The 14,687-nt window shown below is 47.4% G+C and overlaps 1 protein-coding gene and 2 long non-coding RNA genes across 7 annotated transcripts in view; 2 read left to right on the plus strand and 1 right to left on the minus strand.

Moving 5' to 3' along the window:
- Positions 1 to 1,674: 1,674 nt before the first annotated feature.
- LOC149450174 (uncharacterized) overlaps positions 1,675 to 14,687 on the minus strand; it is a 46,913-nt gene continuing 33,900 nt past the window's right edge. The window contains exon 2 of the long non-coding RNA XR_016315301.1: positions 1,675 to 2,684. This is a non-coding gene — a long non-coding RNA (uncharacterized LOC149450174). The remainder of the gene's footprint in view (positions 2,685 to 14,687) is intronic.
- LOC149450175 (threonine synthase-like 2) overlaps positions 4,746 to 14,687 on the plus strand; it is a 164,784-nt gene continuing 154,842 nt past the window's right edge. Inside the window, exon 1 of one of the 5 annotated variants that reach the window (XM_089692330.1) lies at positions 4,746 to 5,451. In XM_089692330.1, coding sequence (XP_089548456.1) covers positions 5,358 to 5,451 — 94 coding nt within the window. In that variant the 5' untranslated portion in view covers positions 4,746 to 5,357. The remainder of the gene's footprint in view (positions 5,452 to 14,687) is intronic. The other 4 variants (XM_089692329.1, XM_089692332.1, XM_089692331.1 and 1 more) reach the window with 4 other exon arrangements.
- Positions 13,262 to 14,411, plus strand: LOC149450176 (uncharacterized). The gene is made up of 2 exons (XR_016315302.1): positions 13,262 to 13,378; positions 14,034 to 14,411. It is a non-coding gene; the product is annotated as an uncharacterized LOC149450176 (long non-coding RNA).

Consider the following 14,687-nt stretch of genomic DNA (forward strand, 5'->3'; position numbering starts at 1 on the left):
GATCACATGGTACAGGGCTATTCACAACAGCCTTGTACCATGTGACAAGCTGTGACCAATCACAGCTCTCACAGTATTTCTCAATGTCTGCAAGAATGCAGCCAGAGAGAAGGAGAAATTATTGCTTTTATAGCCTTTATGGCTATAAAAGCAATCAGTGTAAAAAAAAAATCACCACCCCCCACAAGTAGTACTGTGTCACTATGGTGACACTGTACTGCTAGCGTGACAGTATGTAAAAAAAAAAAAACCATAAAAAAATATAAAAAAATAAAAAAGAAATTTACAAAAAATATAATTTTTGGTTATAAACTAATTTGGATAATTGTTTTAACTAAAGATAGATGAATACATTTTGGCCAAGATTTACGAAGAAAGATTATTTATCTGCAAAATCTTATAAGAAAAGCACTTTTTTTCAAAATGTTTGGACTTTTTCATTTACATAGCAAAAAAAAATCCCAGTGATGAATAAATACCAGCAAAATAAAGTTTTGTCTGTCTCAAAAAAAAAATGCTAAAAAATTAATATGGGTACAGTGTTGCATGACTGCGCAACTGTCATTTGAAAGTGTGATAGCACTGAAAGCTGAGAATTGGCCTGGACAGGAAGGGGGTGAAAGTGTCCGGACTTGAAGTGGTTAAAGGGGCATCATTTTCATGTGCTTTTGTTGTGCTGGACAGATGCGTTTTATCACAAAAAAAGCGCATTAGTGGAAAGAGGCCTCCCCCCCCCCGGGTCACATAAAAGCAGATTTTGAATTTATGCGACTTACAGTGAAGTCGGGTGACCTGCTGATTTCATTGCGATTTGCAAGACGTCTGACACAGATGTAAATCACACCAAACGTAGTGCATGTAGTACTGTAGAAATCGGTACGTCTCTGACCAAGTCAGAACCGCACCGATATGACCGCTCTAGTAGCGGACAATAGGGTGTGACTTGGCCTATGATTTCAAGTCGCCTGGCATGCAAATCGCACCCGATGTGACCGGGGTTTAGGCAAATGACTCAATGTCCCGTCTTTTACAGGCATGAGGAGGCACAGGTGTTGCATCCATCCCCATACCAGCGTCCCATTTTAGTCTATTGGGACACACGGCTGCATGGACACAGCTGCTGTGGCCCTATATGACATGTGGTTGCGGGTCCCCAAACGCACACACTGTTCTGAACATTCAGTTTAAAAAGATGGAAAGTACATTCATAGAAAACAAAGGTGTGCAAAATCTTACAGTTCCATTTCCTTTCAAAGCTGCCACAGCCTGAGTGGAGTAGCAGTCCTATAAAAGGACCTTTGCTCTGTGTGTGGAAGCAGTGGTCTCTCTCCTAGGGTGTGACACACCCCCTGCTGAGTCAGAATCAGTACTCTCCAATCAGCAGGACACTCATTGATTGCTTCACTGATTGCAGAGCCATATACAGTATCTGACACAGCAGGGGCCCTGTGTGTTGGACCATTGCAGAGAGACCACTGCTTCCACACATAGAACAAAGGTCCTTCTCTTCAGCTCATACCCAACATTGGGCTTCAACATTCTGACTTGTACCTAATGTAGCACTACCCCCTTAGGAGTTGCAATAGATTTGGGTCCCCCTATAGTCCTGCACAGCCAAGCAACACACATTTTCCACTCAGACTTGCATCAGGAGGCAGTGACCAGTCCTTGAGCTTCGTTTTGAAGTTTTATTAGGGGGTTCAGAACTTGGATGGGGTGAGGGGCGTATAGGATGGCCGGGGGGAACGGCAACAGAAGGCAAATTCCTTAGCAATGATGTACAAGTCTATACAGCAAAATGTCTCTTCTGGAGAGCTAGCCAGCGTCCCCTGTAGTACCGCCCCCGAGGACTCCTCTCCTCATCCACATGTACTGGGTGCATCATTGGGCAGGGAATCCAATGCTTGCCACTGCAGAGTGTACAGTCCCGGGTAAGAGAACAAATCGAGCTTCCCACCAGAGGGCTCCTCTTCCCTTACTGGCAGGGTGCAGGCTTCTTCACTTGGTCCCCTCCTGTGCTGCCAGTGACTGCTACCAGACCTTCTAGCTGGGCCGCTCCTTCCCTGCTGTACAGGTGGGCCTCTCTCAGGGGACAGAAGTCCCAAATTATCTTACAGGGTCCTGTGCCTGTAGGTGAGCCCCTCTCCATCCGGGCACCCTAACATCCTATCCTACTAACTGCTCCTCCATGTACCCCTCCACTGAATGCCTGCTATCCTACTAACTACCCCTCCCTGTAAAGCGCCACTTAGTGCCTGCTATCCTACTAACTACCCTTCCCTGTACCCCTCCACTGAGTGCCTGCTATCCTACTAACTACCCCTCCATGTACCCCTCCACTGAATGCCTGCTATCCTACTAACTACCCTTCCCTGTACCCCTCCACTGAGTGCCTGCTATCCTACTAACTACCCCGCCCTGTAAAGCGCCACTGAGTGCCTGCTATCCTACTAACTACCCCTCCCTGTAAAGCGCCACTGAGTGCCTGCTATCCTACTAACTACCCTTCCCTGTACCCCGCCACTGAGTGCCTGCTATCCTACTAACTACCCCTCCCTGTACCCCTCCACTGAGTGCCTGCTATCCTACTAACTACCCCGCCCTGTAAAGCGCCACTGAGTGCCTGCTATCCTACTAACTACCCCTCCCTGTAAAGCGCCACTGAGTGCCTGCTATCCTACTAACTACCCTTCCCTGTACCCCGCCACTGAGTGCCTGCTATCCTACTAACTACCCCTCCCTGTACCCCGCCACTGAGTGCCTGCTATCCTACTACCTGTCCCTGCACCCTGCCACTGAATGCCTGCTATCCTACTACCTGTCCCTGCACCCTGCCACTGAATGCCTGCTATCCTACTAACTACCCCTCCCTGTACCCCGCCACTGAGTGCCTGCTATCCTAGTAACTACCCCTCCCTGTAACCAACCACTGAGTGCCTGCTATCCTACTAACTACCCCTCCCTGTACCCCGCCACTGTGGGGGGAGGGAGGTCCTTGTAGAAGCAGCCCGGTGTAGCGGCAAGATGTGTATCCTATGAAGAAATGTCTCCCCTGAAGCAACTGCGCATGTGCCGGTTTTAGACAGAAGAAGCCGATCGCCATCATTAGCACAGAGCTGCCACAGTTAACCCCTTACAGGCTGCACTGCTGAAGCTGATTCCGCGGATCACTAGCCGCCGACGCTCCCGTAAGATGGATCCAAGCTGCGTACTGGGGAGCATAATGGATCGGAGAGAGGACAGTGACATGAGGACTGTGAAATGGGGGGGGGGGGGCACAGTGACATGGGGAGGACTGTGAAATGTGGGGGGGCACAGTGACATGGGGAGGACTGTGAAATGTGGGGGGGCACAGTGACATGGGGAGGACTGTGAAATGTGGGGGGGCACAGTGACATGGGGAGGACTGTGAAATGTGGGGGGAGACAGTGACATGGGAGGATAGTGACGTGGGGAAGCAGTGACATGGAGAGGACGGTGACATGGAAGAGAACACTGACATAGGGGGGAGTGACATGGGGGGATGAGAGATATCGGGGGGCTGACATGGGGAGGGTAGTGGCATGTGGGGGACCTGACATGGGGTAGACAGTGACATTGGGGGGCGTGACATGCGGGACAGTGACATTGGGGGGAAGCATGAAATGGGGAGGAAAGTGACATAGGGAGGGGGTATTGACATGAGGACAGTGACATGGGGAGGACAGTGACATGTGAGGGGGTCAGTGTCACTCACACTGTCATCCCCATGTCACTGACACCGCCCCCCATGTCACCACACTGACACTGCAACCTCCATATCACTGCCACTGCTCCTCCATGTCACCGGCACTGTCCTCCCCTTCATGTCACTTCACTGCTCCCCCATGTCACCGGCACTGTCCTCCCCTTCATGTCACTGACATTCCTCTCCCCCCATATCACTGACACTGTCCGATGTCCCTGCAGAGAATTTGGCATGTAACAGCCCCCATTTGTGGGATACACAAATTACCTCTACACCGGCCTCCCTGTCAATCTGGCCCCCTTGTGCCTCTCAGTCCCCCTGCGGTCCATGCTGAGACTTGCAGTCCACCCACCGAGCTTCTCCTTACCCCATGAAGACAGATCTCATCTCCCTGGCCGAGGCTCTGTCCTCCGAGATAGAAGCACATGTCCCCTGTCTGGTAACCTCCCACTCTCACAGCACTTCCGGATACAGGGCTAAGCCACGCCCACCGTCTGCACAGGAAAAAGGGGCGGAGTCCTAGCTGAGGCACCTGCGCACACAGGACCTGCGTGTCAGTCAGAGCCAGGCTGAGCTCAGAGGAGGATGTAGGATGGAGAGCGGGAGGAGTCCGGAGGAGCGACACACCCCCGGCCACTACCAATTCATGTAAATCTATTTCCAGAGTCACCGCTGGAAATAGATTTCCAGCGGTGACTCTGGAAATAGTGAGTCACTGGGAGAAAACTCCCAGTGATTTCTCTGGGAGTTGCTTTTCTCCCTGGAACAACGAGAAAAGCAACTCCCAGAGAAATCACTGACAGGGGCGGACTCCCATAATAGGCACACCCACTTTTCATAGTGAAAGACTATTTCTGCCTCAGAACAGATCCCTCTCCACCAATGGACGGGAATTCTGATCAGTGGGCGGGGCGAGGGAATGTTTTCTTGCCATGTGTGCCGTCCAATCACATCTCTCCCTTCTCCGTCCAATCACATCTCTCCCTTCTCCGATGACAAGTGCGAGCCCACAACCAGGACAAGTCCCAACATGTCCAGCTTAGCCACGCCCACCGTCTGCAGAGGAAAAAGGGGCGGAGTCCTAGCTGAGGCACCTGCGCACACAGGACCTACGTGTCAGTCAGAGCCAAGCTGAGCTCAGAGGAGGATGTAGGATGGAGAGCGGGAGGAGTCCGGAGGAGCGACACACCCCCGGCCACTACCAATTCATGTAAATCTATTTCCAGAGTCACCGCTGGAAATAGATTTCCAGCGGTGACTCTGGAAATAGTGAGTCACTGGGAGAAAACTCCCATTGATTTCTCTGGGAGTTGCTTTTCTCCCTGGAACAACGAGAAAAGCAACTCCCAGAGAAATCACTGACAGGGGCGGACTCCCATAATAGGCACACCCACTTTTCATAGTGAAAGACTATTTCTGCCTCAGAACAGATCCCTCTCCACCAATGGACGGGATTTCTGTTCAGTGGGCGGGGCGAGGGAATGTTTTCTTGCCATGTGTGCCGTCCAATCACATCTCTCCCTTCTCCGTCCAATCACATCTCTCCCTTCTCCGATGACAAGAGCGAGCCCACAACCAGGACAAGTCCCAACATGTCCAGCTTAGCCAAGAAGAGGACTTGTACCGCTGGATGGACCCCCCGATGTCCGTACACAGCGCCACACGGGACCGTCCTCTGAGAGCCGGGCTGAGGGGAGGATGGAGAGCCAGGAGCGCGGAGGCAGGTAAGAAATCCCCTTCTATCTCCTATTATTCTTCTATCTGTGATTGGGGGGATTTTATTATTGTCTGTTATTAGCGATTCTATCTACTGCTAATATTTGATGTACTATTATTATTGTTTATTTCTATTGGGATGATTATTTATATCTATTCTTTTATTATTCTTCGTTACATTACATATAACGAAGAATAATAAATTCTTAGCTATAAATAATAAATGCTTGTGAGCTATTATATATAAGGTTTTCAGTGAATGATAACTATCTACTCGTGTCATGCGCTTGGTGCGCTGGCACTCACACAGACTCACTTACTAGTGTTCATACAGTAACAAAAATATTAATAGTGCCGCGCTCCTATTACTATATATATGTAATATAAATACAATCTATTCTCTTCCAATAATTATATATAATGAAAACCTCATTAAAATCCATAAATCATTATCCTTAGTGGGTAAAAATATTATATAATCACTGTGACAGGTGAATCAAAGAAATGGTTGTATAAAAGCCTTAATAAATTAAGCTGATCTCAATCAACTAATAACATTTAAGAGTGTATGAATACTTGGTGCCACTCATCAAAAATATTGTGCAGGTACATAAATTGATATTAATGTGCAAGTGCAAACTTATTGATGCATAAATAAATAAAAAGTCTTTTGAAGTAAGTGCAAATGTGCAGGTGAATTCCTTATTCCCTTTCGCCTCAGGTGCCTTGTGATCTCCCTATGCGCTCACCTTAGTATTTGCCCAAATAAATGCAGGCAAATAAGCTTTAAATCCTTCCAGGATTGATGGAATGATACTGATGTATAGGATGTTTCCACGAGGTATGTGTAGATATATTATGGATACTCTCCTCTCTCTCCTTAGGTTGCTGTTCATAGGTGAGTATTTAAACCAGCTCTTTAGGGATCTCCTTGTTCCCCTCCTGGGGTCACCTCCTTCTCATATCCTCCTCTCTCCAGTGTGGGGAATATAAGTCAGATAAAGAAAAAAGACTATGGTGCCTTATCCTTTTTTGTAGCAGAATTTTATTGCTACTGATAGTGGTATTTCACAGCATTATAAGGTTCCCTGGTGATCCAGGACAGCATAAGCAAATGTAGTTGGCAGTGAGTGAGCAAACCTCTTACTCTGGTGTCCGTGTATGAACCAGCGATAATAGATCGCTGCTCAGTTCTCCGGCATTCTCGGAGAACACAGTTCTCCTGTGAATGCAGTTTATGAAGCAGTTCTGCGATCGAAGGGAGAACGGTCTCCAAACACTGGATAACGGTCTACAAACTCTGAAAAACGGCTCATTTTACTATAATCTCGCAAGATTATAGTAAAAGATCAGTTTACTAAGCAGAGGTAAATTATCTCTGCTTAGTTTTCGGTCCCTCCGATTCTCCAGCTCTGGGCTGGAGAATCTGGAGGGAGAACACAGATCTCCAGAGAAGGGCTGACATGATCTCCTGAGTGTCATAAACTGTGAATGACCAGAGAATAGCTGCGATCCTCTGAATCGCAGCTATTCTGTGTGTCATAAACGGACACCTCTGTCTCTCTCTCTCTGCCTGCCTCCGTCCGTACTGAAATCTCCAAGCCTCTCCGATGCAACGTCGTGACGTCAGAGCCCCTCCCCTGCGCGTTGCGTCACAGGGTCACGTGACTTCATCAGGGGGAAATGAATCATTTCCCCCTGATGAAGTCACGTGACCCTGTGACGCAACGCGTAGGGGAGGGGCTCTGACGTCACGACGTTGCATCGGAGAGGCTTGGAGATTTCAGTACGGACGGAGGCAGGCAGAGAGAGAGAGACAGAGTAAGAGGTTTGCTCACTCACTGCCAACTACATTTGCTTATGCTGTCCTGGATCACCAGGGAACCTTATAATGCTGTGAAATACCACTATCAGTAGCAATAAAATTCTGCTACAAAAAAGGATAAGGCACCATAGTCTTTTTTCTTTATCTGACTTATATTCCCCACACTGGAGAGAGGAGGATATGAGAAGGAGGTGACCCCAGGAGGGGAACAAGGAGATCCCTAAAGAGCTGGTTTAAATACTCACCTATGAACAGCAACCTAAGGAGAGAGAGGAGAGTATCCATAATATATCTACACATACCTCGTGGAAACATCCTATACATCAGTATCATTCCATCAATCCTGGAAGGATTTAAAGCTTATTTGCCTGCATTTATTTGGGCAAATACTAAGGTGAGCGCATAGGGAGATCACAAGGCACCTGAGGCAAAAGGGAATAAGGAATTCACCTGCACATTTGCACTTACTTCAAAAGACTTTTTATTTATTTATGCATCAATAAGTTTGCACTTGCACATTAATATCAATTTATGTACCTGCACAATATTTTTGATGAGTGGCACCAAGTATTCATACACTCTTAAATGTTATTAGTTGATTGAGATCAGCTTAATTTATTAAGGCTTTTATACAACCATTTCTTTGATTCACCTGTCACAGTGATTATATAATATTTTTACCCACTAAGGATAATGATTTATGGATTTTGATGAGGTTTTCATTATATATAATTATTGGAAGAGAATAGATTGTATTTATATTACATATATATAGTAATAGGAGCGCGGCACTATTAATAAATTCTTAGATTGGACACCCCTTGAGGGTAAGGGACCGATGTGAATGTTCAATATATATATGTGTAAAGCGCTGCGTAAATTGACGGCGCTATATAAGTACCTGAAATAAATAATAATGAGTTGGACCGCACTTTACAGAGGAGCCTTGGTGAGGCAGTGCGGCTTCCACATACATTTGCAAATGTCTGCAACTAAAATCTATATGAGCAGATATAGATTTTTCCGTAGGTTACCGTGGTTATATAGCTTGTAAAGTTCATGGACTTACTGTGCAATGGGCTAAAGAGAGCTTGTAGACAGTCCTCCTTTGGGCTACCTCGAGGGGAATTTACTTAAAATGGGTGCAGACAGGATCCAAAGTTGTTGTGCATCGTAAGCAATCAACTTCTCACTTCAGCTTGTTGAGTGAAGGTTTGAAATGGACACAAGGAGCTGAGTGGTTGCTATACACAGTGGCTCCAGATTCTGTCTTCTCCCTTTTTAAGTAAACTCCTCCTCAAAAGCTCAAAGCTCTTTACTGCTGTCCCGTCTGTGTGTGCACGCTCGACTGTAAAACGGGGAAGAAGGTGTACCCCTTTACGGAGGATAGACAGCAGGACCTGTTCGCCTAAAATGTGGTTTTCCCATGGGCGTGGTCAACCCACTGTTCTTTTCACAATACTCTTGTGAGAGAGGTGGGTGGTTAAATTTGCCAGACAAGCAACAAACCACTGGCTGTTGTATTGCAGAACGGGTAGGGCGGTTGCGTGCCTTTCGCGCGCCCCCTACTTATTTTGCAATATCACGTTTTAAACGTGATTTTGCCCAGCGGTGCCACCTTGTGGCCGTTTTTCCGCGGATGATTATTTATATCTATTCTTTTATTATTCTTCGTTACATTACATATAACGAAGAATAATACATTCTTAGATTGTACGCCCATTGAGGGTAAGGGACCGATGTGAATGTTCAATATATATATGTGTAAAGCGCTGCGTAAATTGACGGTGCTATATAAGTACCTGAAATAAATAATAATGAGTTGGACCGCACTTTACAGAGGAGCCTTGGTGAGGCAGTGCGGCTTCCACATACATTTGCAAATGTCTGCAACTAAAACCTATATGAGCAGATATAGATTTTTCCGTAGGTTACCGTGGTTATATAGCTTGTAAAGTTCATGGACTTACTGTGCAATGGGCTAAAGAGAGCTTGTAGACAGTCCTCCTTTGGGCTACCTCGAGGGGAATTTACTTAAAATGGGTGCAGACAGGATCCGAAGTTGTTGTGCATCGTAAGCAATCAACTTCTCACTTCAGCTTGTTGAGTGAAGGTTTGAAATGGACACAAGGAGCTGAGTGGTTGCTATACTCAGTGGCTCCAGATTCTGTCTTCTCCCTTTTTAAGTAAACTCCCCCTCAAAATATTACAAAGCTCTTTACTGCTGTCCCGTCTGTGTGTGCACGCTCGACTGTAAAACGGGGAAGAAGGTGTACCCCTTTACGGAGGATAGACAGCAGGACCTGTTCGCCTAAAATGTGGTTTTCCCATGGGCGTGGTCAACCCACCGTTCTTTTCACAACACTCTTGTGAGAGAGGTGGGTGGTTAAATTTGCCAGACAAGCAACACACCACTGGCTGTTGTATTGCAGAACGGGTAGGGCGGTTGCGTGCCTCTCGCGCGCCCCCTACTTGTTTTGCAATATCATGTTTTAAACGTGATTTTGCCCAGCGGTGCCACCTTGTGGCCGTTTTTCCGCGGATGATTATTTATATCTATTCTTTTATTATTCTTCGTTACATTACATATAACGAAGAATAATAAATTCTTAGATTGTACGCCCATTGAGGGTAAGGGACCGATGTGAATGTTCAATATATATATGTGTAAAGCGCTGCGTAAATTGACGGCGCTATATAAGTACCTGAAATAAATAATAATGAGTTGGACCGCACTTTACAGAGGAGCCTTGGTGAGGCAGTGCGGCTTCCACATACATTTGCAAATGTCTGCAACTAAAATCTATATGAGCAGATATAGATTTTTCCGTAGGTTACCGTGGTTATATAGCTTGTAAAGTTCATGGACTTACTGTGCAATGGGCTAAAGAGAGCTTGTAGACAGTCCTCCTTTGGGCTACCTCGAGGGGAATTTACTTAAAATGGGTGCAGACAGGATCCAAAGTTGTTGTGCATCGTAAGCAATCAACTTCTCACTTCAGCTTGTTGAGTGAAGGTTTGAAATGGACACAAGGAGCTGAGTGGTTGCTATACTCAGTGGCTCCAGATTCTGTCTTCTCCCTTTTTAAGTAAACTCCCCCTCAAAATACTACAAAGCTCTTTACTGCTGTCCCATCTGTGTGTGCACGCTCGACTGTAAAACGGGGAAGAAGGTGTACCCCTTTACGGAGGATAGACAGCAGGACCTGTTCGCCTAAAATGTGGTTTTCCCATGGGCGTGGTCAACCCACCGTTCTTTTCACAACACTCTTGTGAGAGAGGTGGGTGGTTAAATTTGCCAGACAAGCAACAAACCACTGGCTGTTGTATTGCAGAACGGGTAGGGCGGTTGCGTGCCTCTCGCGCGCCCCCTACTTGTTTTGCAATATCATGTTTTAAACGTGATTTTGCCCAGCGGTGCCACCTTGTGGCCGTTTTTTCCGCGGATGATTATTTATATCTATTCTTTTATTATTCTTCGTTACATTACATATAACGAAGAATAATAAATTCTTAGATTGTACGCCCATTGAGGGTAAGGGACCGATGTGAATGTTCAATATATATATGTGTAAAGCGCTGCGTAAATTGACGGCGCTATATAAGTACCTGAAATAAATAATAATGAGTTGGACCGCACTTTACAGAGGAGCCTTGGTGAGGCAGTGCGGCTTCCACATACATTTGCAAATGTCTGCAACTAAAATCTATATGAGCAGATATAGATTTTTCCGTAGGTTACCGTGGTTATATAGCTTGTAAAGTTCATGGAATTACTGTGCAATGGGCTAAAGCAGCGGTTCTCAACCTGGGGGTCGCGACCCCTTTGGGGGTCGAACGACCATTTCCCAGGGGTCGCCTAAGACCATCGGAAAACACATATTTCCGATGGTCTTAGGAACCGAGACACCGCTGCTCTGTCTCGCGATCTGTGGGTGGGATGATATGCGCCCCTGAAACCTGGCCACACCCCCAGGATCACTCAACAGCTCTGCCTCCTCGCCGCTGATTGGCCACCGGAACTGTAGCTCAGGAGAGGCACACAGGCGGCCAATCACCGGCGAGGAGGTGGAGCTTGGAGAGGAGGAGCCGAGCGGCAGAGCGCGCAGATCGAAGAAGATCGAGGGAGCTCTGCAAGAGCGAGTGAAGAGGAGAGCGGCCAGAGAAGGAAGACAGCTGACAGGTAAGTGCAAATTTTGCTTCTGCAGGCTGTAAATGGGAGAGGGAGAGAGCGAGCCCAGGCTGGAGCAGGGGTCAGCAAGGTAAGTATCATTGGTGTCAGTGGAAGGGATAGTGCCCCATCATTTGTGTCACTAATACCAACGATGGGGCACTATTCCTCCCCCCACTGACACCAACGATGGGGCACTATTCCTCCCCCCACTGACACCAAAGATAGGCACTAATCCTCCCCCCACTGACACCAACGATGGGGCACTATTCCTCCCACTGACACCAACGATGGGGCACTATTCCTCCCACTGACGCCAACGATGGGGCACTATTCCTCCCACTGACGCCAACGATGGGGCACTATTCCTCCCACTGACGCCAACGATGGGGCACTATTCCTCCCACTGACGCCAACGATGGGGCACTATTCCTCCCACTGACACCAACGATGGGGCACTATTCCTCCCACTGACGCCAACGATGGGGCACTATTCCTCCCACTGACGCCAACGATGGGGCACTATTCCTCCCACTGACGCCAACGATGGGGCACTATTCCTCCCACTGACGCCAACGATGGGGCACTATTCCTCCCACTGACGCCAACGATGGGGCACTATTCCTCCCACTGACGCCAACGATGGGGCACTATTCCTCCCACTGACGCCAACGATGGGGCACTATTCCTCCCACTGACGCCAACGATGGGGCACTATTCCTCCCACTGACGCCAACGATGGGGCACTATTCCTCCCACTGACGCCAACGATGGGGCACTATTCCTCCCACTGACGCCAACGATGGGGCACTATTCCTCCCACTGACGCCAACGATGGGGCACTATTCCTCCCACTGACGCCAACGATGGGGCACTATTCCTCCCACTGACGCCAACGATGGGGCACTATTCCTCCCACTGACGCCAACGATGGGGCACTATTCCTCCCACTGACGCCAACGATGGGGCACTATTCCTCCCACTGACGCCAACGATGGGGCACTATTCCTCCCACTGACGCCAACGATGGGGCACTATTCCTCCCACTGACGCCAACGATGGGGCACTATTCCTCCCACTGACGCCAACGATGGGGCACTATTCCTCCCACTGACGCCAACGATGGGGCACTATTCCTCCCACTGACGCCAACGATGGGGCACTATTCCTCCCACTGACGCCAACGATGGGGCACTATTCCTCCCACTGACGCCAACGATGGGGCACTATTCCTCCCACTGACGCCAACGATGGGGCACTATTCCTCCCACTGACGCCAACGATGGGGCACTATTCCTCCCACTGACGCCAACGATGGGGCACTATTCCTCCCACTGACGCCAACGATGGGGCACTATTCCTCCCACTGACGCCAACGATGGGGCACTATTCCTCCCACTGACGCCAACGATGGGGCACTATTCCTCCCACTGACATCAGTGATGGGGCGCTAGTCCTCCCACTGCAAAATTACAGTTCTGAAGTAGCAACGAAAATAATTTTATGGTTGGGGGTCACCACAACATGAGGAACTGTATTAAGGGGTCGCGGCATTAGAAAGGTTGAGAACCACTGGTATAGTGTATGTTACACTGTACATTATACTTTTGACCCATTCTCTGTATAGTGTATGTTGTACGTTGTACTCCTGACCTTTTTTCTGTATAGTCTTTATTGTACAATAAAACGCTATGCTTCACAATACACTTCTGACCTCTTCTCAACAAATTGTGATTTTTTGATATGAAGGGCTTATGGAGCTTCTATACTGTTCGCAAGTACGTCTCTTAGCGGCTGATCCTTCTTGGCTGATCCCTCTCCTAGGTCGATCGCTGTGTAAAGAGGTAGATCGTTTCTTAGAGTTCGGAAACGAAGAGTTGGAACTCTGCACTGCTGTCCCGTCGGCGTGCCCAGTCTCGACTGTAAAACGGGGAAGAAGGTATACCCCTTTACGGAGGATAGACAGCAGGGCCTTTTTGCCCGGAGTATCAGCTTTACAGCCAATCACCCGTTTTATCCTTGATCCATAGAAAAATAGACAGACAAATATATAGATAGATAGATCTCAAGCGGGCAAACCCGCTTTTACCCCAGAGTAAACTCAGACCAAATAATGTGCTAGAGAAGTAATGCACTCTGGCCAGAGCACAATACTGACAAGAACATTAGACGCCACACGCTCAACATGTTTTTGGCTCACATATTTTTCATTGCTTATTCACAATCAAAGTAATAAACTTAAGACCGACCAACACTAACTGTGTACTTTAAACAGTATATGTTACTCCTGGCCCCTTCTCTGCATTGTCTATGCTGTGCATTAAAATCCACTCTTTTCTTTGTATAGTGTATGTTACACTGTACATTATACTTTTGACCCATTCTCTGTCTAGTGTATGTTGTACGTTTTACTCCTGACCTTTTTTCTGTATAGTCTTTATTGTACATTAAAACGCTATGCTTCACATTACACTTCTGACCTCTTCTCAACAAATTGTGATTCTTTGATATGAAGGGCTTATGGAGCTTCTATACTGTTCGCAAGTACATCTCTTAGCGGCTGATCCTTCTTTCTTGGCTGATCCCTTTCCTAGGTCGATCGCTGTGTGAAGAGGTAGATCGTTTCTTAGAGTTCGAAAACGAAGAGTTGGAACTCTGCACTGCTGTCCCGTCGGCGTGCCCAGTCTCGACTGTAAAACGGGGAAGAAGGTATACCCCTATACGGAGGATAGACAGCAGGACCTTTTTGCCCGGAGTATCAGCTTTACAGCCAATCACCCGTTTTATCCTTGATCCATAGAAAAATAGACAGACAAATATATAGATAGATACCGTATTTGCTGGCGTATGAGACAACTGGGCATATAAGACGACCCCCTACTTTTCCTGTTAAAATATAGGGTTTGAGCTATACTCGCCGTATAAGACTACCCCTATTCCAACGCACACCAAATAAAAATGAAAAAACATCAGATTTGATTTCAATATGGTATGGTATTTCAGTATGTTATTCCAATGATGGGGTGCTATTCCTCCCACTGACACCAATGATGGGGCATGATTCCTCCCACTGATACCAATGATGAGGCACTACTCCTCCCACTGACAACAATGATGGGGCACTATTCCTCCCACTGATACCAATGATGGGGCGCTATTCCTCCCACTGATACCAATGATGGGACACTATTCCTCCCACTGACACCAATGATGGTGCCCCATCATTAGTGTCAGTGTGTGAGGAATAG

This window comes from Staurois parvus, unplaced genomic scaffold (genome assembly GCF_062004578.1).
Source record: "Staurois parvus isolate SC_StPar_1 unplaced genomic scaffold, SC_StPar_1.0 ptg000581l, whole genome shotgun sequence".
NCBI lineage: Eukaryota > Metazoa > Chordata > Amphibia > Anura > Ranidae > Staurois > Staurois parvus.